The 27,091-nt window shown below is 44.7% G+C and overlaps 1 protein-coding gene across 1 annotated transcript in view; it reads left to right on the forward strand.

The window, feature by feature from the left end:
- The first annotated feature begins 3,355 nt into the window (after positions 1 to 3,355).
- ALDH2 (aldehyde dehydrogenase 2 family member) overlaps positions 3,356 to 27,091 on the forward strand; it is a 43,714-nt gene continuing 19,978 nt past the window's right edge. Inside the window, exons 1-2 of the mRNA XM_066603253.1 lie at positions 3,356 to 3,572; positions 15,522 to 15,626. Of these exons, the coding sequence (XP_066459350.1) occupies positions 3,444 to 3,572; positions 15,522 to 15,626 (234 nt within the window). The 5' untranslated portion in view covers positions 3,356 to 3,443. The remainder of the gene's footprint in view (positions 3,573 to 15,521; positions 15,627 to 27,091) is intronic.

Genomic DNA, 27,091 nt, shown 5'->3' on the forward strand with positions numbered 1-27,091 from the left:
CAATTTTTGTGGGCCCTCGCCTACAGTGTAATCAAATGAATTTTTAGCCCACCTGCATTACAGCTGACGTTACATCCGCTGTGTTGGGCAATGCAATGGGATATATTTATGTACCGCCGGTGGGTTCCAGGGAGCCACCCATGCTGTGGGTCCACAGGGAGTTGTAAATGCATCTGTTTCCACTTCTAAAGAACCCCAGTCTGACTGGGGCATGCAGTGTGGGCCGAAGCCCACCTGCATTAAACATGACATTACTACCTCAGCTGTGTTGGGCAATGCAATGGGATATATTTATGTACCGCCGGTGGCTTCCTGGCACCCACCCATGCTGTGGGTCCACAGGGAGTTGTAAATGCATCTGTTTCCACTTCTAAAGAACCCCAGTCTGACTGGGGCATGCAGTGTGGGCCGAAGCCCACCTGCATTAAACATGACATTACTACCTCAGCTGTGATGGGCACTGCAATGGGATATTTTTATGTACCGCCGGTGGGTTCCAGGGAGCCACCCATGCTGTGGGTGCACACGGAATTCCCATTGCGGAGTTGTACCTGCCTGTGACTATTTATAAAAAACCGCGGTCTGACTGGGGCGTGCAGACACCTTGACAGAATGAATAGTGTGTGGCACATAGGTTCCCCATTGCTATGCCCACGTGTGCAGCTGCAGATGGAGGTGGCACAGGATTGTATTTCTTATTGCTTCTGTACAGCATTGTGGGCTATCGCCCCGCCCCTTTTAAAGAGGGTCGCTGCCTAGCCGTGCCAACCCTCTGCAGTGTGTGCCTGCTTTTCCTGTGGCAGACGCACTTATAAATAGACATGAGGGTGGCGTGGCATGAGGGCAGCTGAAGGCTGGGCAGGGACAGTTTGGTGTGCGCTGTGGACACTGGGTCGTGGGGGGGGGGGGGGAATTGGCAGCATGTAACCCAGGAGAAGTGGCAGCGGAGTGTCATGCAGGCAGTGATTGTGCTTTGTTGGAGGTAGTGTGGTGCTTAGCTAAGGTATGCATTGCTAATGAGGGCTTTTCAGAAGTAAAAATTGTTGGGAGGGGGGGGGCCACTCTTGCCGCTATTGTGGCTTAATAGTGGGACCTGGGAACTTGGGATGCAGCCCAACATGTAGCCCCTCGCCTGCCCTATCCGTTTCTGTGTCGTTCCCATCACTTTCTTGAATTGCCCCGATTTTCACAAATGAAAACCTTAGCGAGCATCGGCGATATACAAAAATGCTCGAGTCGCCCATTGACTTCAATCGGGTTCGTTACTCGAAACGAACCCTCGAGCATCGCGAAAAATTCGTCTCGAGTAACGAGCACCCGAGCATTTTGGTGCTCGCTCATCTCTAATGTTTACCAAATAGCCTATTTCTGCACAATAATATATATCAATTCTTTAAATTGATGTGTATTGGAAGTAGGAAAAAAGTCCAGGTGTTAGATTCTGAGTGACTTTTTAAATTTTTTTTTGTCAATGTTCAAATTGTGAAGGCTAAGGCCTCTTACACACAGGAGTTTTTGTACAGCACTTAGCGCTGCTTTGTCAGCACAGCACTTAATGCTGTACAATGCACCCATTCATTTCAATGGGGCTGCTCACACAAGGCCGAAAATGCAGCGTCTTCAACGCTGTGCTTCGACAGCGTTGCATTTTCTATTTTTGGCCGTTTTCAGCCCTGTGTTACCCATTGAAGTGAAGGGTCCGCGATTTCAGTGCTGCCGAAAAATCAGCACAACTTGGTACCGCGCTTTTGACAGCGCTAAACGCCCTAGCTACACTGCCTAATAGGTGATATCAGTGTCCCCTGCAGCGCTCTCAGGACTTGTCAGCCGGCAGGGGAACTCTTTTGTCTGGTGATGGGGATTCTAAATCCCTGCCTCCAAAAAGAGATTGCTCTGATTGGCTGAGCACTGCTGAGTGACAGCCTGCTCACCCAATCACAGCCAGCACTGGATGTGTCCAATCACAGCCATTCATTTGTTGAATAGCTGTTATTGGATGCATCTAGTGCTGGCTTGGATTGGCTGAGCCGCTGTCACTTAGCAGCGCTTAGCCAATCAGAGTAATCGGCCAGCTTCACAAGGTCCCGACAGCATCGCCGGGGACAGCGACTTCATCAGCTAGGTTATTATTGATTATTTATTTATTTTATCAGAACACAGCGAAAACCCTGCCATAACACATGCCAGCGCTGCTGAACCTGGCGGAATCTGCAGTAAACGCAGCGCTGAAAAATGCTGCATTTCTGCAAACGCCTGTGTGAGGGAAACCTAAATGACTGGTCAGACCATCCCCAAAAGGGCAGGTCTTGCAGAGTGTTCCCATTATGTAGTAGTAAATAACTACCCCAAGTGTCCGAGGAAAGACCTTACGGTAGGGTCATGGCCCCAAAGCTCATGAACGCATGGGGAGAGCGAAGACAGATGACATCTATATTAAAAAAAAAACTAAAATCCTGCAATTTTCGCTTTGACTGCTAAGGGTTTATTTGCACAAGGATTATTTTGTGAAACGGATGCTCGTTCGGTGTAGACCCGGCCAATGATTAAACCACAAATGCTCGATTATAGTTTATTTTATGTAATCATAAAAATTGTTCAGATATTTGCAAGTCATTACATGTAAAAAAGCGATTGTTTAAAAACGTCATTCCCATTCCCTGCACCGTGCTTGAAACGCCATGATCCAGGGAACAAGCAAATGATGAAAACATTTAAATGATTAACTCAGTGTGTAAACTGATTGCATTTTGAAGCAAACAACTCTGTCATTGTGCGCTTTCAACAATTTCTTGTTCTGTGTCAGAGAAAGCCTAATAATAGTCTGACACTTCCTGATCTGTACAGAAAACTTCTCAGCACTCATGTGGTTATCATTACAGCCAGGATTACAATGCAGTGCAACACCTCTACATAAACACTGGATCCCCATTGCACAGGAGGTGATGGTCACAGCTCACCTCCTCCTCCTCCCTTGTCCATGTCATAGAGTACACCTAGAACAGTCTCCTCTTGTGGGTCAGCTCCTGCAGGGGAGGACGGAACAGATAGTAGGAGCAAAGAGAAATCTACAATCAGAAAATGTTGCACTGGTTACTTGACTAAAGTCTAGGTGACACGTTCCCTTTAACAGTCCGGGCAGCTAAGGGGGCTGCTTTATTTGGTGTTTTGGGGGAGGGGCGGCAGCTCTCAGCTGCCACCGTACACAAGCGCACGGCCCTGCAGAAGCTCAGGCTGCGGGCAGCTGCTCGCAGGGAGAAGGAGTGAGCTGCCCTTCCTATTGGTCGCTGTCATCCCCGATCTGCGCGGTTATTGGTTGGAGCTCTCAGAGGGCGTTGTCGGTGCGATTACAAAACTATTCGGACTTTGCTGAAGTTTCCTCCCTGTGTCTGGCGAAGGAACGGTCGGATCTCTGGGCAGCTTGTGTACGAGTCATCGGCTGCATCATGCTGCGAGCTGTGCTGGAGAAGGTCTGCTCCCGGGCGGCCCAGTTGCCCCTAGGTGTCCAGATCAGCCGATTTTCTGCTGCAGCCATTCCTGCACCCAACCCGAAGCCTGATATACACTATAACCAGGTAATGCCCCCATGATTGTGTGCTGGCTGCCCTGCAGGCTGGGGTCAGTGCATAAGCTGCTGCTAGCAGAGATCGGTGTGTGAGGTAGATCGCGTTAGAGGACTTGGTGTTCTGCACCCAACCTGCAGCTTATTGCATTGCCTATCACTGCCCACAATGTTGTTTTATCTCCAGCTTCCTAAACCTGAGCCGCTTAGTGTTGGCATGGGATGCCCCCTGTGTGTGGAAACCTGTAGAACATGTATAGTGGGGTGGCTGAGTGGTTAGCATTGTTGCCTTGCAGTGCTGGGGAAAATCCGACCAAGAACAACATCTGCATGGAGTTTGCATGGTTTCCTCAGGGTCCTTGGATTTTCTCCTACACTCAAAAAAACATACTGCCACTTTAGATTTGAGGGATGGAGCCCAATATAAAGGTTATGTACAGCGCTGCAGAATATGTAGATGCTATATAAACCTGGGATCAGACTACTGTACTTTGTTGTGTACCGCCTGTGGGAGATGCACAGGGCACATAGCTAGTGTGCATAATTTCTGCGCTCCGCCAATTGCCATGCACTATCTTGGTGTGTATGCAGGCGTGATATGCGCCAAGATGGTGCATGCTGTGACTTTTCTTGCATTATTTTTTTTGCGCAATTCCTTTGAACTGCAACATTGCCTCCTATGAGAGATTGATCCAGCAAACTGCCTACCGCAGCCACTACGTTGGTAGGGAGGGAGAAGTTTTTGCAGGGTGCACAGCTCACCACAGTTAATTTACTATGAAGCCCAGAACATGTTCGGACTGGAGGTGTAGCTTAAGGTGCCGCCTGTTTCTAACCTGTTAAGCCTCCATGACGTAAGGAACATCACAGACTGGTTTTACTTTAGCTGCTATGACGGACGTTTATGTCATGTGTCCTGCAACCCGCATGATCCCTGTGACTGACAGCCGAGCAGTCGCTGTAATGGCCAGGATCAGGAAGACTGCCTAAATGCTATGGTCAATGGCAACCTTGGTATCTCCCAATCAGCCTCCCACAAGCACAGTCGAAGGATGCCAATGGGTAACCATGGCAACTAGAAGCCTAGGAAAGACCTTTGGGCATGCCACAGCTGTAGTCCTATTAGACTTATCCTTCAGCACAACCTCATAGATTGTTTTGCAGGTTTAGGTTGGTGTGTCACAGGCGTAAGCACATTTATGCGCGCATTTGTACAATGGGCGTTGTGGATTTGTGTGCGCAAGTGCATGTCTTACTGTACTTCCTGCACGCGCAAATCATGCACATCTATATGCGTAATAAAACGCGCAAGCATGCTCCTATCCATTGAAATGGGCAGTAAAAAAAAATTCTATACTTACCTATTCCTCCCAAGGCAGTCTCCTTACCAGATCTTTACCTCACTGATCTGCTCCTGTCTCCTGCAGTTGGGGGGGGGGGGGGGGGGGTCACCTTACCTCCAGCGGCTTGGATCCTCTTCCTCCTGTGACTAAGCATACATTACCAGCATTCTGCTTTCTTTAGGCAATGTACGCTACGTCACTAGTAGGAAATGCTGAAAACTCTGCAGCCTGGTGGGCATGCGCGATGTCTCACCGCTAGTGTTTCATACCTACTTTATGAAGCACTAGCAGCAAGATATAGCGCATGCGTGCTAAAGCAGGCTGTACAGGATTCAGCATTTCCTATAAGAAAGTTAACGCTACGTGACTCGTAATATTCACTGCCCTGGAGGAAGTGAACTGAAGCTAATGAATGCTCCAAAACAGGAAGAAGAGGATCCAGACTGCTAGAGGTGATGTGACCCGGGGGACTGGAGGAGGCAGGAGAAGATTGGTTAGAAGACTGCCTGGGGAAAAATAGGTAAGTATTGAATTTTTTTTTTTACTCTGACAAAACCCCTTTAAGTTAGTTAATCCTGTATGTGCAATTTTCCTACGCAAAAACACTGGAAAGTTGAGCGTGGTGCGTTTTGGTTTTTTTTTGTTTGTTTGTTTTTCGTAAAACCTGCGCATGTGAATGAATCTGTTGGAATCAATGGGTTCTATTCACTGCAGCAGATTTCACTCTTTCAATTGAAGGGGTAAATTCTGCTGCAGATGTGTATCAATGGTGCAGATTTTGATGTAGTTGTTGGTGCAGATTTTGGTGGGAATCGTCAACTGCAGATAGTCCTTACCAGTTCTGCTATTTGTGAATGTTCCCTGAATTTGTTTTTCACAGACCCCAAGATCCAGTTCTTCTGGAATACTCTACAAAAAAAAATCATCAGTATTTAACGCAAAGAACATATAATTTTCCAGGAACTAGTGCTTCTTAACCTAGATAACCCCAATCTGTCAATTTGCCATGAATCTATAATCCCACGCCTTTTAAAAGAAGCCCTAAAAATCACGGAAAGGCTACCAGAGAGCACAGATGCATACAACAGACATATCACTGTATTCAGTGTGCCTGTCACTATCCTATGCTGCTATCAGAGAGGGTTGCAAAAAGATGGTGACTGTCTTTTTAATGGGGTTGCCCACTTCTCTATTGATGATTTATCAGGATAGATAATCAATAGTTGATTGACAGGTGTCTACCACTCAGGGGTATTATTGTATCTTGTCGCCACTGGAAGTGTGGGTGGTTACAAGATTTTTGACAGGCTGGCCACACCCCCCTCACAGGTACTGGCAGTCAGTAAAGGAGCATTACCCAGCGCTCCGGCAGCAAACATTCACTAAAGGAGGCTTACCCGCAGCTAAAGTGGCTTCACCAGTGGCACAGCGCCTTCTCCATTGGCCTACTCCCTTCAGTGCCCACCTGTGACGGACCAGCACTGGCAGATGGCCTTCTCCGGCGGCCTGCCTGCGTCGCACACTGATGGAGCGAGGGACCTGCGGCAGACACAGCACACAGAGTGCCTTACGGAGAGTAGACTGCCGGAGGAGAGCGTAGGTGTGGCACGGCCGCTGGCACAGGCAGAGGGGCAGGAGGAGAGAGCGGGCAACATCGGAGTGACAGAGGAACATCGCCTGTCAACATTCAGTGAGCAGACACATTGGCTGAAGGGAGGGAGGGAACAGACAGCCGCCACGAACCGAACCGCACCCGGCAAGCAAGCACCACAGTATCGGCGGCACCCCGGCCCGCAGCGAGATGTGAGTGACAGCTGCAACGTCTGGATTTCTTTTTGCTTGCCGTGGCTGGTTAGGGTGAGGGTTAGTTCTGCAGTTAGGCTTACCTTTTTTGCTAATAAGCGAAGCCTAATTGGACAACTAACCCTCACCTTAACCGGCCACGGCAGGCAAAAATACATCTAGATTCTGCTAGCACCTTTAAGCATTTCGCCAGTCGTGAGCTAGGGGTGTGAGAGGGTCGTTCCTTCTGTCAAACCCCTAGCTTCCGGTGGCGTCAAGATACAATAATACCTCACTCAGGACCCTTGGTCGATCAACTGTTAGTTGAGCCGCTGACCGCTCTATACGCTGGACAGTGGCTCTGGTTCGTATTGCAATCGCTGTTCCAATGGGAACAGGTAATTAATAGTAAAGTGGACAACCCCTTTAAATATCAAAAATATCAATTCACTTGTAGGAATTGGACCTGATTTAAGATGACCATGGGGTTGGACTTGCCAATTCTAAAGAGAACCTGTCATGTAGAAAATGCAATTAAAACTGCAGGTGGATTGTTGTAGAGCAGGTTGTCCTATTGAATCTTTTCCCATAGGGCTATATAACTTGTACTTCATTCATTAAAATTTGTACTTGGACGTTCAGTGTAACATAGTAACATAGTTTGTGAGGCCGAATGAAGACAATGTCTATCTAGTTCAGCCTATTAATCCTCCTATGTTGTTGATCCAGAGGAAGGCAAAAAAGCCCCAAGAGGCAGGAGCCAGCTAGCCCTTTTGGGCGATCTTATCAGTAAATTGACAGTTATCTCTGTACACCCTAATACAGGGAAGGCTGTCAGTTGCCGAGTAGGACTTGAAGATGGACCACCTATAGTTTACAACTGGACAACCCCTGTAAGACCATTTTGCATGACATTCATTTGCCTGATCATCAGTCCGTGTACATGCACACTCATCAGCAAACATAAAATTGCTTTCTGATCATCTTTACATCTCCCTGTGTGAACAGGGATATACAGACAGCCTATGGTGATGAATAAGCGTCCACAATATGGCAATTTTTGGCCCATGTGAAAAGTAATGAGCTTGTTGCATTGGACCAATAAACTATCTGTAGTATCACCTACTGGACTCTATGGTATCTTTTCTACTAGGCGATTGACAGCCTTCCCTGTATTGGTGTGTACACAAATAACTGTCAATCACTGATAGGACCGCCCACTAGACCTCCTGGCTCAGAATGAGTACAGATGTAAAAGAATAAAGTACAAATTCTACTGAACTTTTTGCCACATAACTATGTATCCATCTGCTCAGCTCTTCCTAATCTAGAATTCTGCGTTTACAATGGAATGCATTTTCACTGTGACAAGTTTGGTTTACATCACAAATACATTTGCTAACGTCTATAATTGACTTGCATACGTTTTAAAACCTATAAACGCCTTTTGCACTATAGTCAATACTGGGATAAATATATTGTATTCTATTGTGTTTTATTTTCTTGATACTCTTTGTGCTTTAGGAAAGCTCTATAGCTTACATATAAATTGGCCGAACCCACTAACTTCTTCAGAATAGCCAACCATCAAATGTTTATGGCACCATCCAGACTTTTCTGAAATGGCAGTTGTTGGGGAAAAGAAGAATCGAGCAGTTGGATTTCAACTGCAGGATCCTTCTGTTCTTGGGGAGATAAACTGCTGCCAGAGGTATTTGACAATGGCTCTCTACATTTAGAATATATGCATACTCAAACAAGCTGAGCATACAGATTTATGGGGTTGTCGGGTGAGATGGTTGAAGAAGTGTTCGTCCAGCAGCTATCGTACGGGTTTGGGCAGTCTTTGTACATATTGCTTCAGGGTAGATCTCAGTAGAGATAACTGGTTGACCTTGGACCTTTCTCTTTCTGTATATACTTTCCCTTGTTAAAAACGTGTGATAATACCTCTAAAATATTTATACACCAGACTAAATCAGGGACAGTATGGAAATGCAAATCATGATTCAAGGAAGGAAATAAACCTCCCAACAGGTGCTTGAGTAGCTGAGAAGGGCAAATTGGATTGGAATTACCAATTCTTGCAGATCCTCTTAGTCCAGGAAAAGTGATTCCCCTAATGAGTTTTAGGGAATAGACTAGATCTGTTCCTATTAATCCCATTTCCTTCACAGCCTATGACATGAGGTGACCACCCAGATAAGGATGACCCTGTACAGAGCCCTGTGATACGCTGCATGACCTTACCGGAGCTGCATTATGGCTGTCCCAGTGTGTTCTTTCATAAAGCTACCCTGTGTGTGTGTTTTTTATTGTTTTTTTGTTTTTTTTCTTCATTGAGGTCAGTGGGGTAGCAGATTTACTAATCCTAAATTTATCACAGTGGCTACTGTTGCATTTATTCCATACTCCTTCCCAACTAAGCCACATCCCACAAGGTGCAGAAAGTGTCTAAAACACATAATAAATGTGGGCAAAGCCAGTTTTTGGGTACAAATTAAGCCAGAATTCTGGCATATCTCACTTCTTCCCCAATGTCTTTTTGACTATCTACATTAGCTGTTCCAATAAGGCTATGTTGGTTGCGTTAGTTTGCACCATGCTTTTTAAAGGCCCATTTAGACCCAACGATTCTCGCTAAAAAAATTAGCTCAAAGCAGTCTTTTGAGCGAGAATCATTGGGTCGAAATGCACGGACATCGTGCAGTTTTCGTGCGCCAGTCTTTCCGCGCTCAATTCTAGTTTTCTGGAATTGAGCGATGAACTCTTATCAGTGGTGCAGGCTGTTATCAGTCGGCAGCCCTGATAAGATTCTTACAGCCAGTGTCCCGCTGGTAGTTCACAGCAGGACGCAAGCTGTAATCGGGAAGAACAATACAGCTGTTTGCTTATGCAGAACAGCTGTATTCGCCTAGCGATAGCAGCCATGTCCTGCTGCACCTGCATTGCTCTTAGGTAGCTACTATAGACTATGCAAAGATGATCGCTCAAAACTGTCACTCAGACTGTCGTTTGAGCGACTTTTGAGCGATTATCTGTCAGTGTAAATAGGGTCTAACTCTACAAATATCAGCATACTCTAAGCTGAATTACGATATGCATGAATGGATCCAAGATAAGTGATATGCTTATCTCTATGGGCAGTAGTCTGGATGTGAGTGACACAGGTTCCAGAATTTGGCAATGTGCATGTTGCCTGTATGGCAGTTCACAGAGCCTGAACAGTCTCCTATTAAAGAACCAAGGGCATACTGTGTACATATTGTAAGTTGACTTTGCTTAGCAAGGTGGATACCATGCCATACAAAGTGATGCAGCATGCTACATGAGAAGCTTCCTGCATGGACCTCTTTTTCTTATTAAAAGTGGTCATCTGACTCTAAAAACAGGGGGAAAAAATACAGTACTTGATATTTCAATGGTCCGGCACTGGTCTAGGTTTACAGGCTGCTAGCAATGATGGTTCCTGACCATTGCAGCCAATCAGCAGCCACAGCTATCATATGCCATTTGCCGTATGTGAATTGCATGTGAGCATTTTGGCTGCAGCTTGCATTTGTCAGCACATCAACATCCATCTGTGTGCTGTTTAATTTGCACGGAGACTGGACTTTGTGTCCTATTCTTGCCCATGTCAAGTACCAGAATAGGACATGGCCAAGACCTCACATAGACCATCAATCCATTTGCAATGTTGCCTGTGTGAATAGTCTCATAGGCTACAATGGGCCATTTCAGTCTGTGAAATACGGCCATGTGAATAAGGCCTGAAACCAATGCAAAGAAAAGCAGTTGCCAAAGTTGGTTGCTCATAGCAGCCAATCAGAACAGCTTAACAGCTTTCATTTTGCGACCCACATTGAAAAAATGCACACAGTAATATTGCTGCGTTCTAATACCCCCACACAGTAGTAATTGTCGCATTTTATGCTGAAAAATTTAAAAAATCATGTCTCTTCTGCCACCACTTGGGTCCTTCCTTGTTCATTGAGTAGTGCAATCCTATGCTAGACAGTACTTTCGATGGAGAAAGAAGTACTGTGAATCTGCAAACAGAGGTCCAGAGGTGGGACCTGCATCTAGCTTGAATGTTAAGGGTATTCCAATCTTAAATATGTTTGAAAGTGGAGTTTTAACAAATTATGCTCTTGAGTAGGAATCAGGTTCCCTTGCATCTGTGCTGGAACCTCCATTCGGAGCTTCCGTCGCAGATCCGGCACAAAATAATGGAAGAAAAAGCATTGCTTGCAGCACTTTTTCTTGCAGTAAAATGCTGGGCAGCTGAGCGACACCTAATGGACCCCATTAGAGAATATTGGGTCCATTCTGTGCTGTTTGGTTCCAAATAGAGCAGGAGAAGGGAACCCCTGCTGCAGATGTAAAAGCAGCCGAATACAGAGTTCTAACAGAAAATCTCCAACAAGAAGATATTGGGACACCTTTAGCAAATGGAATGCACCAAAAAAAGTGGTATACGCAGCATTTGAAAAATGATGCAAGTGACAGGTCGTTATGACAGACTTGCTGAGTTTTTACTACTGTACACGTTTGTGTGCGCAGATGCCCCAAACTTTCTTTGCTTCTTGCTGTTACCTTTTTGCTGCTGTTATTGATTATTGCCAAGTTCCTGTAATATGCCAGGAGCATGTAACCTGAACCTGATCTGACAACTCCTTAGTTTTTCTTTGCTTTGCCTTTAGACTTTGGCTTTTTTCCCTCTATCCGTTTGGCTCTCATTCTAACTTTACCAGTTCTTTACGGTTATATGTATAATGCCTAATGGAAAGCGGGTAAAGGCACATTAGGCCGGCGCACAGAAATGGGTCTGATTCCGCATGTGGGAGCCCACAGTGGAATCCAACCCTGTCCCCGTTAGGCTAGGCGATAACGCAGAATCCACAAGCTTTCCAGTGTCAGCTGCTGGCAGGCCATGCATTGGACAGCTTCCATTGACTTCAGTGGAAGCTGACTGTACAGAATCCGCATGAAAATGGAGCATGCTGCTCTTTCCTCTGCTCATGGAAATCGCAATTTGATTCCGTGAGTGTGTAGGGGGAAAAAGTGCTCCAAACAGTATTTGTTGCGGACTGCAGATTCTGCAATGCAAATCCGTTTGTGTGCCACCGGCCTTAGGCCTCATGTCCACGGGGAAAATCAGATCCGCTGCAGATTCTACATGTAGAATCTGCAGCGGGTCCCTCCTGCCCCGCGGACATGAGCGCCGAAAATAAGAATTTAAAAGTATTTACCATCCGGCGCGGGCGGAGAAGATCAGCTGTTCCTCACGGCCGGATCTTCATTTTCGGCCGGCGGATGAATTCCTGACGCCGGCGGCACGTCGCCGGCACGTCGCCGACGTGCCGCGCGCATGCGCCGGGCACATCCGCCGAGCCGAAGCAAGGAAGATGCGGCCGTGAGGAACAGCTGATCTTCTCCGCCCGCGCCGGATGGTAAATACTTTAAATTCCTATTTTAGGTCTCCCGCGGATCCGGACGGCTTCCATAGGCTTCAATAGAAGCCCGCGGGAGCCGTCCCCGCGGGAGACCCGCACGAAAATGGAGCATGGTCCGGATTTTTCCATGCTCCATTTTTTTTTAAATCCCTTTTATTGACGATCCGCGGGTATTTATCTACCCGCGGGTGGTCAATGCATCCCTATGGGATGCGGATCCGCATGCGGGAGATCCGCTGCGGATCTTAAATCATATTTTGCCCGTGGACATGAGCCCTTAGGTTTTTGGCTCCTGCCCCCATTAAAGATGTTCACCCAGCCTTCATAAGAAAACAGAGATATCTTAGCCATCCCTCCAATCATCTGCCTTTCAGTATTATCAGAATGTCCATGTACACATAAGACCCCTAGCCAACTCTGATCTTCAGGTTTAACCAAACCTTCTCTGTTTATAGCCATCTTAGAGCAAGTGCTGTTGCAAAATGTGCTTGTTTTTCTTATTTTTTTTGTTCTGTAACTGACTCAGAGTCAGACTTCATGAACCTGGTGACAGAATCCAAGGCCTGAAAGATCATATTTCTGTTGCACTGCAAAACTTCCTCCTGTTGGCAGTTCAGGGATATATTAACATAGAGATGACCACAGTTGAGCTTTTTGTTGGATAATACTGCTTATGTCGAGCAAGGTTCAAGTTGTAGATAATATAGCAGCCTTGACTAAAGCTTATTCGTTTGCGCTTCGCTGACGCAACTTTTGGAATGATGTAGGATCCAAAGAGGCAGATTCTTCAGGAATCATAGCTTCTTTAATATATATCGATACATATGAGCCCAGTTGGAATCCTTTCCCAAGACTGGACTGTCATAAAGAATACATACTATCTTATACAATTCACACACAGACATTCCTTTGTTATCTAAATACAAACTGGTTACATTTCACACAGTGTAACATGGGCACAGTAACTCTTTAACCCTACAATTGCTGTCTCCTCTCCTGCCCTAAAATAGCAACACCCGCCATCTTACTTTCACATCCAAATCTCAGCTATCACAGTAATATGAGGCTTATGTATCATAATATCCATCTGGCTAGATGCTATCAGTTGTCCACTGATCCAGTGTATATGTGATAAAGGCTTCTGGCTGAAATACTTTTTAAAATTTCAAAAACTAGTCTTCCAAAAGACCGGTCTCCTGTCTTCACACATCTATTTTATTGAATATTTGTAAATGACAGTTCAGAGCATTTTTCTTAGAACGCTGTGTTTCACCATTACTGTTGTTCCCCTTAGAAGTATATGAATAAGTTGCTAAGTTATGTCCTTGCTCAGCATGACACTTGTCAGCACTGATCATTCAATGTCTATATAGAAGGACAAACCATATTAAAGGGAACATGTCACCAGGTTTATGCTGCCTGAGCCACAGGCAACGTGAACCCGGGATAGGTATGTATGCTGCGCCCTTGTTTGTCTTATTCTAAAACACTGTTAGAATAGGCATAGTTGGACAATGGTGTCCAAATAGAGCTCCGAGTCACAGGAGTGGTGCCACACCAGCCTCACCCTGTGGACACATACTCATCTAGAGCATGTGTCAAACTCAAGACCCGCCATTTCATTTTTTTGTGGCCCGCAACGAGGTCGGGGCACAGAAGGACAGGCTCTCTACTTTTCCGAGAGGACACAGCAAGCTCTTAGTAGAGGGGCATTGCCAGTAGAGGGAGCGGGTAACATCTTGCATTCTGAGCTCCAGCATGCACCTCCATACCAGCTCTCTTCAGCAACTCACAGTTGGTGGCATGGATCTGACAGCCCTACCCAGCACTGAGCCACCCTACAAGGTAGGAAGCTCGGTGCTAAAGAGGTGGGGAGAGAAACCCATCATAGTGCATAGAGCTCCATATCTATGTTAAAGAGTACTTGCGTTTAGGGCTCACTCACACGGGCGTATACAGTTCCAGTTCATGGAATATGCAGCATTTTCACAGACTGAAACTGTGTGTATTGACTGCGTATTTGGACCCTTTTGCGTTGTTTGTTTTTTTTGGGGGGGGGGGGGGGGTTTATGTACACTTATTCACTGCATTTTACACATGCGCAAAAAAAAAAAAAACACAAGCAAATCCCATAGATTTCTCCTGCATTCATGCGTGTACACGTGTATCATGTTTGTTCATGCAATTCCATTGACTATAAAGGGCAATTGCGGTCTGTAATACGGACCAAAATAGGACATGCTGTGTGTTTTTGTTTTTTTTTTTTTTGTTTTTTTAAATTTTTTTTTTATTACATGCATGAAAAACACATGCCTGAATTCCCCCGATGCAAATAAATGTTGTTTAAACTGTCTGAATTACATGCGTAATACGAAAAACCTATGTTGATGTGACTGAACCCTTGTAAACGACCCTTTGAAGGCAACCAGAATCCTGATATGGCCCTCGGTGAAAATAAGTTTGACCACGCTCTCTCCACCTCCCATCCCCCCTGCACGCACACAGACGCGCGCACATGCACGCGATTCGGAGCTCTGCTTCGGCAGTATATTCAAAGTGGGTGTATCTTGAAATGTCATACCCTTTCAGAATAGGACATGCATGGGCACAGTACATATACCTGATACGGGTTCATGCTGTCTATGGTTGGGGTAGTATGAACCTGGTGACAGGTACCCCTTAACACATTAAGGACCAAGCACCATAAATATACGGTACGGAATTAAAGGTTTAGCAATTTTGAAGGAGCAGGTCGGGTTCTCAATGGTCTCACAGAGCTGAGGACCCAAAGGAGAAGACAGAAGCGCTTTTTTTGTGTTTTTTACCATTTCTGCTTTCTCTTTTACAGGTTACTCAGTTGTGCTCAGTGAGAATGCAGGAAGCAGCAGTGCAGTTTCCTGCATGGGACCCAGAGATCACATGATCTCGAGCTGTATTAGCAGATCCCCAACCACCTCTGACAGTGACTATTGTCAAACTAATGGGATGTTTTCCCCTGTAACTGGGGCTCCTATGGATACTCCAATTACAGTGGAAAAGTGTGGGCCAGAAAAAAATGTAAATAAAAAGTGTGACTGTCCCCCCAAAGGTCCTATGATGCCATGGGCGGACATAAATGTTTAAAAAAAAAAAATTGGATATATCTCTATCTCGCAATCTGATCCGTCACCACATCCGCTCTGTAATCTGTGATTATACGTTATACAAATTATATATCAAAATGTTCAAAAAAACTGTAATCTCCCTCCTACACTTTATTTTAACGTAAATATAATACATTTAAAAAAATCAACTTTTTTTTGTACATATTAAACACATAATTGCAGTTTCAAGTCAAACCTGATTTTGAGTAACTTGAATAATAAAATGTGTCTTTTCCAGCTGTTCATCAACAATGAATTTCAAGATGCAGCCAACAAGAAGACTTTTCCCACAATCAACCCTTCTACTGGAGAGGTCATCTGTCACATTGCAGAGGCAGATAAAGTAAGTAGGAATTCTGCATTAAGTGGCAGATCACTTCATATTTGGTTTTGCCAGAGGCAAAGCTGCTTGACAACAGTACAATGAATAACATGCCTTACACAGAAGATTTAGTAAAAAAAATATCCTGTGGCATGCCGCCATCCTTTAGCATATCACGTTGCTTGTAGTCCATTATATATTTGTTGTTAAATAATGCTTTCCCTGTTAACCTGTTCTCGTGACATATCTCTCACCCCCCCCCCCCCCCCACACCTATTTTTTATTTTTCTTCTTTCAAAAAAGCCTAACTTTTTCTTTCTGCAACATAAAACAAGCTCACATATGACTTGCAGCTTATAGGGACAAGTTGCAGTTTTCAAGGTTCTCATTTAGGGCTCTTTCACACTGGGGCATGATTTTAAAACCAGTGATTTTCAATGGTTTTATTCTCGTATGCGCTGAAAAAATCTGCGATATTGCCCATTGTCTTCAATGGGACCGCCGGTGGCAGCGCGGGCCCCATAGAAATCAATTGGAGGAGATCGCGAAACAGCCTCAGAATCCCCTATAGCTAGAGGAGAGAGGGGGTGGAGCTACAGGTGATCTTCATATTTCTCCATATTCAGAAAGAAAGGGCTTTTAGAGGAATAGAATACTAGTAAGCGAATTCTCAATAATATAAACTGCTACCATCCGTGTCCAGTTAGATTATGTGGACAGAGACTGAATATATGACATTTGGTTTAATAAAAGCAGAGGTCAAAGGAGGACCACTGGGTGTCAAAAGCATCTCTATTTCCTTATAAGTGGCATGTAGCTCTTCAAATACCATAAGGTCACATTCACACAGGTTAGTTTGGTATCGCTATAAGCGTGCAGAACCAGAGAATCATGTTTTCATAACTGTACTGTGAACACTGTAAAAATGGCAACATTTCGGGAACGTGAGGGGTAAGGTTACTCTCTCCGAAGTGTGTGTGTGTGTGTGTGTGTGTGTGTGTGTGTGTGTGTGTGTGTGTGTGTGTGTAAAAACAGTGGCTAACAGTGCTAACCTGTCACACAAAAACCAAGCCCTCTCATGGCTATACTGCTGAAAACATAAGGTTATAGCTCTTGGAATATGACAATGAAAAAAATAAAGAAAATGAATAAATCTTCGTAATTAAGAAACAAAATAAGTTTGTCACCTAGGGGCTGAAATTAATTGAAACATGGCACCAACTTGTTTGTAATGTTAATAGTAAATGCCCAACTTGAATATCCTTTTCCGATGATACAATGCCTTTAACATATAACTCCTCCCCGCATTCCTTTCTAGCACACCCCTGCTGCCACTGCCAGACTTTTGACATCACGATTCCAAGTCTGAAGACTTGTAGTTGAGAATGCAAGTTCTCATTAACATGTTGTCTAGTTCTTAGGATAGCATTCAATGTTTCTGGTATTTCTTAAGATAAAGTATTTGCTATATAAACCTTGATCACAGACATGAACGCAGACATGAAGCTATAAGTGGAAGAAATTGGAGGCACTGTGAGAGTGAGGAGCTAAAGCTTATGTAACAGTCCATGCAAACAGTGGTTAATGTCAAACAAGTTTGAAACAATGCTTTTGGCAATGACAGCAATTCATAGGATTGTGAAATCTAAACCACTAATTTATCAGTTTGCAGTAGTTTGGTGTCATTCCAAGGTATAATTATCCAAATTTGTGCTTTGTCATGCCCCCTGGCTCCTCATGCACACATTTCTTTTCTTTTTTTTTTCTCTTTCAATACATATCCTAATGGTTGCCTTGTGTGGAAGTTGCACTAAGTTTGAAGCTCCAATCTTCATTACGTCATCCATTGATGGCTTTCCAGGTGTAGAACTAAAACGTCTATGCCCCATGACTGTCATGGCATGATGGGAGTTGTAGTTTTCCAATGGCTGAAGAGATTACATCCAAGTGTTCAAGAATAGAGATGAGCGAACGTGCTCGGCCACGCCCCTTTTTCGCCCGAATACTGCGATTTCCGAGTACTTCCGTACTCGGGCGAAAAAATTCGGGGGGCGCCGTGGCGGCACGGGGGGTAGCAGTGGGGAGTGGGGGGGAGAGGGAGAGAGAGAGGGCTCCCCCCTGTTCCCCGCTGCTCCCCCCCCCGCACCGCCACGCCTCTCCCCGCCCCCCGAATCTTTTCACCCGAGTACTGAAGTACTCGAAAATGGCGGTACTCGGGTGCGTAAGTACTCGAAATGAGTACATTCGCTCATCTCTATTCAAGAAGGGAAGATAATATGCTGTAGTGCAAAGAGCCTTCTCCCCACTCAGTGATCTGCCATATACATCTTCCTTCCCCCTGCCTGCTATGTCTGAAGGCCCTTTTACACGCATTGAAAGACCATCTTTCAGTCCATATCATATAAATGAATAAATTACTTGAAAATGCTGTAGTGCTATACAAATAACATAATATTGGAATACTTGGGAAAACTGGCTTTTGATAGCATGGGTACTAATTTTGGCTCACAAGGGTAGAAAGGCAAAGTAATTAGAATAGTTAAAAGAAAATGCTGTATATGGCGGTGACATTGGGTACCGTCGTATCTTGTCTCCACCGGAACTATAGGTGGAGACAAGGGGTTGTGCTTCCTGAGTAAAATAGGACACCCACAGCTGGCTATTGGTCCCTGAGTCCCAGGTAATTTCCACCCCCTCATCTCACTTCCCTGCCGTCTTTGGATTTATCTGCTACCCACTCGGGACAACCACTGTCCACCAGTAATGTCACCTTGGTTGATACTGTCACTGGCTCTTGGCGTTATCGGCTCCGGTGCTGTCTATAGTGACTTTACCTGCCGGCCTGCCTTCAGTGCTGCAATATACTGGCGCATTCTGGCTTCCCTCCCATCATCTGTCACTGTTCCTGGCGCTGTGCCATCTCCCCTCTATGCTCCGCCACTGTCATTGTCCGTGCTGAACTCACAGCAGCGCTGCCAGATCTTGCAGCGCTGATGGCAGGCTGCCGGTGACATTCACAATTGACAGTGCAGGAGCCGGGAGCCAATAATTCCAAGTGGCAGGGACAGTGACAGCAGCAGGTAAGTGAGATTACTGGGGAAAAGTGGTTGTCCGGAGCGGGTAGCAGATACATCCCAGTGACAGCAGTGGGGAGGTAACATGAGGGGGGGAGGGGGCAGGGATCAATAGCCAGCTGTGGGCGTTCCATGTCACTCCAGCAGCACAATCCCTTGTCTCCACCCACTGTTCTGGTGGAGACAAGATACAACAGTACCGTGATATTGTGCTATGGCAGCGTATCTCTCGTCATGTGCAGTCTTCCTGTTTTTTGGGGGGGGGTTTGTTTTTGCTCTGCAATGGCACATATGTACATGCTGCCCATATGCAATGTAATACATGGCAAAATAGAACATGCTGTGTTCTTCTTTGCGTTCGTATATTACCTTATTCCTACATGCAAATGTGAGCAAACTGCATAAGGCAATGTATTTGTCTGTGAATTACGCGTGTACAACACACACTTAATAGGCTGTAATCCTGCGCTCATGGGAGCCCAGCCTCAGGAGGACATGTCTGTTTTAGTTTTATGTTAGTTGTAGTTTTATGTTTTAGTTTTAGTTTAGTTTAGATTTATGTTGCGCATAAAATCTTTTTTTAAGAACTCTGCTTTGGGGCATTCTGTTACATATGGATATTTGATTATTTTATGGGACGTACATTAATTTTCTTAAACTGATATGAGATGAGCACTGACCCATCCTTCAAGGCCTCTTTCATGCTACCTTTTCACCTGTCTGATGCACATCAGATTTTTTCCAATGTGGATCTGACTGTTTAATCCACAAGAGAACTCTAAAGGCCCATTTAGACACAACGATTATCGTAATCTTTTGAGCGATAATCGTTGTGTGCATGTACATGGCAAGATGATCGCTCAAAATTCGCTCAAATGGCAGTTTGAGTGACAGTATTGAGAGTTCACTTTTCATAAGCTCTTAAGTAGCTAATTAGCTACTTAAGAGCTTATTAGTGTGTAAATGAAGGTAGCCACTGTATCCAGAAGACAGCTGGAGCGCTATCTTCTGCATACAGCTGCTGTGTTCTGAGTGCTCAGCTGGAATGCAGCGAGCTCTCCAAGCGGGGTAAGCAGAAGACAGCGGGAGCGCTGTCTTCTGTATACAGCTGGAGTGTTCTCTGAGCAGGATACCAGCTGAAACAATACTATCAGTGGTGTCCCGCTGAGAACTCAGCGCGCGGTGCTCATAAGACTCATCGCTGATTTTTTTTTTTAACTTGCTACAAGTTAGCGATGAGCGAAAAGTGCACGATGGCTGACCGTTTAGAGACAACGATATCGCTCGAAGGATGGCTCTTTAGAGAATTTTGAGCAATAATTGTTGTCTAAATGGGCCATAGGTCCCCTGCACATGGGCAGAAATTCTGCAGCAGCGTTTTCCGCAGAATTTCCGCCCGTGCCCGCCTGCATAGGATTCTCACAGCGGGATCCGACCCAGCCTTCTGCAGGCGGCCTTAAGACTGAGGCTTGCAGTTGTGACGTGAATTTTTTTTATACAGATCCTCGCTAATTTAGCCCCTGGCAGTGGGGAAAATCTACATGCAGTAGGGTGGCATGGTTTCTGTGTGGAAACCTCCAAGAATTAACATGTCAATTCTTTAGCTTTCTTTAATTTGGATTTTGGAATCTGCGCCAAATTAACTTTAGCTGAATTTTCAGAACGTTCAATAAAATGTATGACCGAGGCCTCCTGTTTGAAGTCTGACTTAGTATGAAGGGTGGCGTTTTGAACTGCCCTTTGTTTTTATATGTATTGAAGGTATGCAGAAAAATATACACTAAGGCTGGGTTCACACAGTGCAGAATTTCCACCTGCACTCTTAAAGGGGTTGTCCCGCGCCGAAACGGCTTTTTTTTTTTTTTTTTTCAATAGGCCCCCCCCCCCCCCCCCCCTTTCGGCACGAGACAAACACAAGGGATGGGTTAAAAAAAAAAAAATTTAGTACTTACCCGAATCCCCGCTCTGCGGCGACTTCTTACTTACCTTACCAAGATGGCCGCCGGGATCTTCACCCACGATGCACCACGGGTCTTCTCCCATGGTGCACCGTGGGCTCTTTGCGGTCCATTGCCGATTCCAGCCTCCTGATTGGCTGGAATCGGCACACGTGACGGGGCGGAGCTACACAATGATGCGTAGAAGGGGGCGGAGCCAGAACGCCGCTCGTGCCGAGACCCAAGAGAAGGGAGAAGACCCTTCTGCGCAAGCACGTCTAATCGGGAGATTAGACGCTGAAATTAGACAGCACCATGGAGACGGGGACGCCAGCAACGGAGCAGGTAAGTGAATAACTTCTGTATGGCTCATATTTAATGCACGATGTATATTACAAAGTGCATTAATATGGCCATACAGAAGTGTATAACCCCACTTGCTTTCTCGGGACAACCCCTTTAAGCCTGAGACTAAATAGCAAGGTGGACAAGATTTGCAAAAATCTCGTCCGCAGGCTGCAAACAGTACGCTGCGGCCAAGCCGCACTGAAAGTGACATGCCGCGTGGGTTTCAAAGCCGCGGCATGTTAATGATTTCGCCATTTCTGCTGCAGGATCTCTCTATGGGGAGAGATGGCCACAGCAGAATAAGCTGCTTTTAAAACCTGCGCCAAATCTCTCAGAACTTCAGCTATCTCGCAGAATTTCCGTGCGGTCCCATTGCGGACATTCGGCAAGATTTCTGTAGGATTTCCGCTCCATGTGAACCCAGCTCTACTTGGAAGCTGTTTATAAAAAGCAGCCACAATTTTTATTTCTGTACAAACTGTCTTGGTAGTTTTTATTCACTTCAATGACAACTTTGAGAAAAAAAAATAAATAGGAAGTATTCCTGTAACGGCAGGCCACTATAGTGGGAATGCTGTCATGCTTCCTCCAGAAATCTACACTATAGGAGTGGACTAGCCCTCTAAACTGCTAATCAGCAAGGATCCTAGTTGCAAACCCCCCACTAAGCAACTATTGATGGCCTATCCTGAGGGCAAACGGTACAAAACTGGTCAACCACACGTGCAAGATGATCGCACGATTTTCGCCTACTTCGATAGTCCGTAAAAAAGCAGAATATGAAATCGATGGTTTCATTCCCATCTGCCATGCTTTTACTGATGCGATGTTGAGAGGATAAAAAAATCGTGACTTGCTCTATTTTTTTTGTTTTTCTCTCCCATGTATTCCTTTTGGAGGCTTCTTTTCATCACAATGCTACAAACGCGCGCTGTGATTTTAACATTACAAAGTCCCATTGACTTATGTGATAAAAAAAATTGTACAAATTTGTCACGCGACTTTATCGCGGGCAGCAGTGATGTGGTATTATTCTCCCAAAAAAAAATCGCTGATGCTCACAAATCGTAGTTAATAAAGATGCGATTTTTTTGCCGCCATTTCCCCAGGGCAAAATCGCGATCGCCCATGTGGAGCCAGCCTTAGGGGGCTACAGTCACAAATGCTGAAGCTTAGTAGTATTTAAGGGTGGATTGTTTACTTTTTTTATTTTCCTGGCAAATATTTCCCGACTGCCCTTATAAAGTGTGCCATTTAAAGAAAAAAAAACTGACAAACTTCTTTAATGTGATTTGGTGCCTCACTAGAGGAGACTTCCCAATGTACTATGCCATAAGTAAACTAGAAAATATTGTATGCTGCCTGAACGCTGCTTCTGATGCACTTGATCAGCTTTTTTACAACACATGGACACATGGTCCAGGGCTTTTAGCAAACTGAGCCACTGCTAAGGGCTCCAAGAAAACCTAAGTGGTATTGCCATCTGAGATGCTTATGGAACAACATAAGTATATGCCATAATTCTCAGGTATTTTACAGGTTCTATTTCCACGACTCCCTTTTTTAGTCAGAAGACCTGAATAGATGGAGACTATGCATGCACATCCCTTCACTGAAAACTATGGCTGTTGTAGTAACAGTCTAGATTTGACAATGTCGTAAAGTTACATATATAGACGACCACCTCTAACTCATGTACTCCCATCTTGGACCCCTGACCTCCGGATAAACTGAGTACCCAGAGATGGCTGCACAATGCACTATTAGTACTTGCTTATTCCTGCTCTTATACAATGTGCCACTTCCCTCATGGACACTACATGTTAGCATCCACACAGACAAGCAAATAGTTGGGGCCACGCGGAATGGCATCACGGGTTGCAGCTTGTGCACCCCTGATACAGGTTATGGCAGTTCACTGGGGTCACCTGTACCACTCTTATAGTGCGCTTGTATTAATCTCCCCTAATGTTTATGGATTAGAGCCCATTCACTCCTGCATTGGTGGTAAGTGAATGTGAATGACTGAACAAATTATCTGCCTTTATAAACAGGGTGAATGAGCGAACTCTGACGCTGTTCTCTGTGTGAAGAATAAATCACTTAGTGTAAAAGTACCCTACAGTAAACTGCTTTGTGTCATTGCCCTTTATCTGGTCTAGGTGTAAACAAAAAAAATGCCACAAATGCGTCTTTTGTGTTAATTTTGTTTTCCACATCTATTTAAAGAGCTGCTAATCCAGGATTAACCGGGTAACGAACTGTAAGAACAGTTAATGTAATCTTTATTTTAAAGATGGCGTCCTCTTAAGCTTTGTTTTGATGTAGAGTATTTTAATGCAAAGTAAGTTATAAACCATGAATTCTCCATAGTATAGCTTATTGATGCAGCATCCTTATATTAGAGGTCCTCTAACAAAAACGCACAACTGCTGTTTATAATTCTGAGCGGCCTGACCTCCTGTCCTCATCAGGCTAACTGCTTACAGAACTTTTGGCACTTTGGGATTCTGCACGTTTCTGGCCGTTCCCAATTAGAAATCTAATCTGTGTTTTATCCTTACGTAATCCATTCAAGACATCTAGGCTACTTCCCACAACAACACTGCCACCCAGTCTAGTGTTATGCTTGGCCATTCCCTTTTCCTATTATTGTGACCCAATACTTGACCATTGTTTATATAGGTTGTTGCACCATTAGCTCCGCACTATAGATTTCTTTTGCAGAGGTTACAAAGTTTCTTGTGCCACTCTTGCAGCTGCTCAGCTCTGTCAGTTCCAGTTCCCCAATTTATACAGTATGAACCCATTCTGGTGTCCAAACATGAAATCAACACCCACTCTGTTTTAAGTGGACAAGTTACTTACTTTGTCCATTATGACAACATCACATGCACTTGTGCCCTAGATGAGAACCGCCAACCCATATCCCTGAAAATGATGACCCCCATCAGCTGTAATGTTGGGGCCCCTATGAAATGGTCTGTGGGGTCATTACCCAGTATGGAGACTTGAAGGGGGTCACAACACACTTCTTACCTGGGTGACTCATACTCCTGGTGCAGCGACCACAGCTGCAGCTCCCAGCATCCAGTTTATAGGGCTGGCGCCCCTGTTATCACTTCCTGCCATGCACCTCATTTGTGATATCGGTATAGTTTCTAAATGCAGCTGCCTTGGCTTTGTGGCAGCTGCACATCCGGGTGTTCCAATATAAGGGTTGGCAGCACTTCTGATGTCACTGTTATCTCCACTGACATTCAAATTATGAATATCCATGGCATGAAGCAGTTCTTGGAGCCTAGCAAAGAACCCTGTATGTTGTTTTCTAATGTAGGGACTAACATGACTTGGCAAAGTTTTCACACCCAGCTAAATTCATTAGCCACACTAACAAGACCACTGATTTTATTTTATAGCACTGTAAAGTGTGAACATAACCATGCAAGTCATTGAGCCATAAAGTAGCCACATAACACTGGTATCTCACACCTGTGTGACAGAACTAGATGTGTCATTATAAAGGCACCTTAGAAATACTAGTTATACATACTGCCTACAGGGGTTAATAGAAGTTGGGGGGGGGGGGGGGGCTTGCACCTGGGCCTATGAGTCTTTAGCTACACCGCTGGCCTACATAGTTACAGAGTGGCTTTTTAAGTAGACTACTACCATAGAACTTTGCCTTGACTTGCTATATTTACATAAAGTGTGTGTATAAAGTTGGGGGGGGGGGGGGGGGGGACAACTTTCCCTTTTAGCAAAAACCAGTCTGCCCACAGCAATATTTCCTCTGCCCTATTAACGCTGCCTGCATATGGACGGATTTGCGTTGCGGAATCCGAAGCAGACGATGATACGGAAAAGCAGTAGTTTAAAAAAGGACAAAATAAAAATTGTACTGCGCGTATCCGACAGCTCGCCATGCGGACCATCCACAGTACAGATGAAAATGAAGGCAACCAAGTACGTGCGGACACCGCTGGTTCCGGGGCCAGATTCCACATGTGCAGGAGGCCTAAAATTACCTTTTACAGGAGATGGCTGTCAAGCCATGGGATGGCAGTCAAGTGCTTATGCACCTATCACCTGACTGTCGCTGCCGTGCTTACAGGAGTGATGGTCATTCAAGTGAATGTAGTTGGAACAACTGGGGATGGTTTCGGCCACCCGCCTCCATTCACGCTAAACAGAAGTCACTCCAACATTTAGCTGCTCTTGTTTACACGGGCCAGCAGTTGCTTGGTTTTTAGTTCTGCTAAAAGCCATGCGACTCCTGACAGGTGAGCGATTTGTCACTCTGTGCTGTATCGGCTGCCATGTATACCCGGGACTGTTACAAGCCAAATTTGCTATTCCCAGCTAGAGTTCAGGCAGTAATTGCCCTATATAAAGGTACAGCACATTCCCTCTACTTGCACTAATCCCATCACCAACTCCCCAGAATCCCTACCCTGCAAGCATTATATTCATCAGTTCCCCCTTCGCATCATAGCATTCACATCTACATGACAGCTAGTAATAATTTGTCTCAATGCAAAGTGTGAAATCTGCTGCAGATATACCCATCCACAAAGGATTTTGCAACATCTGACTGAACTTTTGTCCTAAATGTAGTTGCTAAACATTGGCTAGTTTGATAGTGCATCTGAGAACAGATCTTGCTTCTGTAGGCTGCGTACTAGATAAGACCGTAAGGTATAATAAGCGACAGCCGTCCCTTATCGCAGGGTGTTGTCACGCTTGGCTGATGTACTAATGGAATTAACCCAGAAATTGAAATGCATTAATCAAAGATTAAAAAATAAATAAAATACGCATGTCAGGTAGTGTTGTCTACTCTTCTCCAGCTTAGTTTTAGCCCAATCACACCTGCATTAGGGCTTTCTGTCTCTTTTCCATGTTTGGAGCAGAGAAACAGAAATAAAGTGATCTATTTTTTTTTTTTTTTTTTTTCCCCCCGTTGATATGAATGGGTTTTTAATGAAAATAAAGCTTTGAGTTTGCTTCAGCTCAGCTTGGTTTCCTTTGTGTGTTCAGGTTAAAAAATAAAATGGAGCTACATTTATTTGTTCAGTTTCAAAATGGAAAGCAAAATGATAGCTTTTAGTTTGCTTTCTGTTTTTGGAAAACCCATAATGTCAATTCCAGTTCTCTGCTGCAGAAATTGAGCTGACTGTAAGCCTTTATGTAGGTGTGAATAAGCCCTAAAGGCCCATTTACACACACAGATATCTTTCAAAAGATTGAAAGATCAGCGATAGTTTTGCATAAAATACTTTATTAGCTTCATTTGCATGGAAACGACCTTCTGGGAGCTGTTATAGAACTCAGCAGGAGGTCTGAGCTCTGAAGTTAGCTCTGTTCAGCTGGGCTCCCAGTGGAGAATTCAGCACCATGGACAGCAGATACCACCTGCAGTCCTGCTTATCAGCTGTTCTGCCTGCAGGGCTGAGAACAGCTGTAGCAATGTTATCAGCTGTAATCAGCTCTCTGCTGGCAGAACACATCCTGTGGTCCTGCTTATCAGCTGTTCTGCTGAACTGGTTTCAAGCAGATCTGAAAACCGTCGCTTGGCCGAACCGCGGAAGATGGGCACGTTTAGACACAACGATTATCGCTCAGAAGAAGGCTTTTTGAGCAATAATCGTTGTCTAAATGGGCCTTAAGTCAAACTGGTCTTCACAATTTGAAATTATGTAAGAGATAAACAGGTTTTTTTTGGGGGGGGGGGGAGGTTCTGCACACCTGAGTACAGTTATCTAAATCAATAACTCATACCATGGCCAAGTAATAACATAGAAAAATTATGGCAGAAAAAGACCTCCTAGTTTGCCCTTATTTCCTTTCCATTTCTCTTATGATAGAGCTATACTCATCCCGGGCACGCTTGAATTTACTTACTGCTTTTATTTTATTGATTTTTTTTTTTTTTTTTTTTTTTTTCTAACCACGTCTGCTGGAAGTTTGCTTGAAGCATCTACTACTCTTTTCTGACATTGCTTCTGTTTTTGGGGTTTTTTCCCCCAACTAATTGGATTGTGTCCCCTGTCTTAGTATTTAGCTTCCTAGACACTAGGTGAAAAAGGCATACATTATCCTATTTACCATTCTTGAAAAAAACAAA

Source organism: Eleutherodactylus coqui, chromosome 5 (assembly GCF_035609145.1).
Source record: "Eleutherodactylus coqui strain aEleCoq1 chromosome 5, aEleCoq1.hap1, whole genome shotgun sequence".
NCBI classification, from domain to species: Eukaryota; Metazoa; Chordata; class Amphibia; order Anura; family Eleutherodactylidae; genus Eleutherodactylus; species Eleutherodactylus coqui.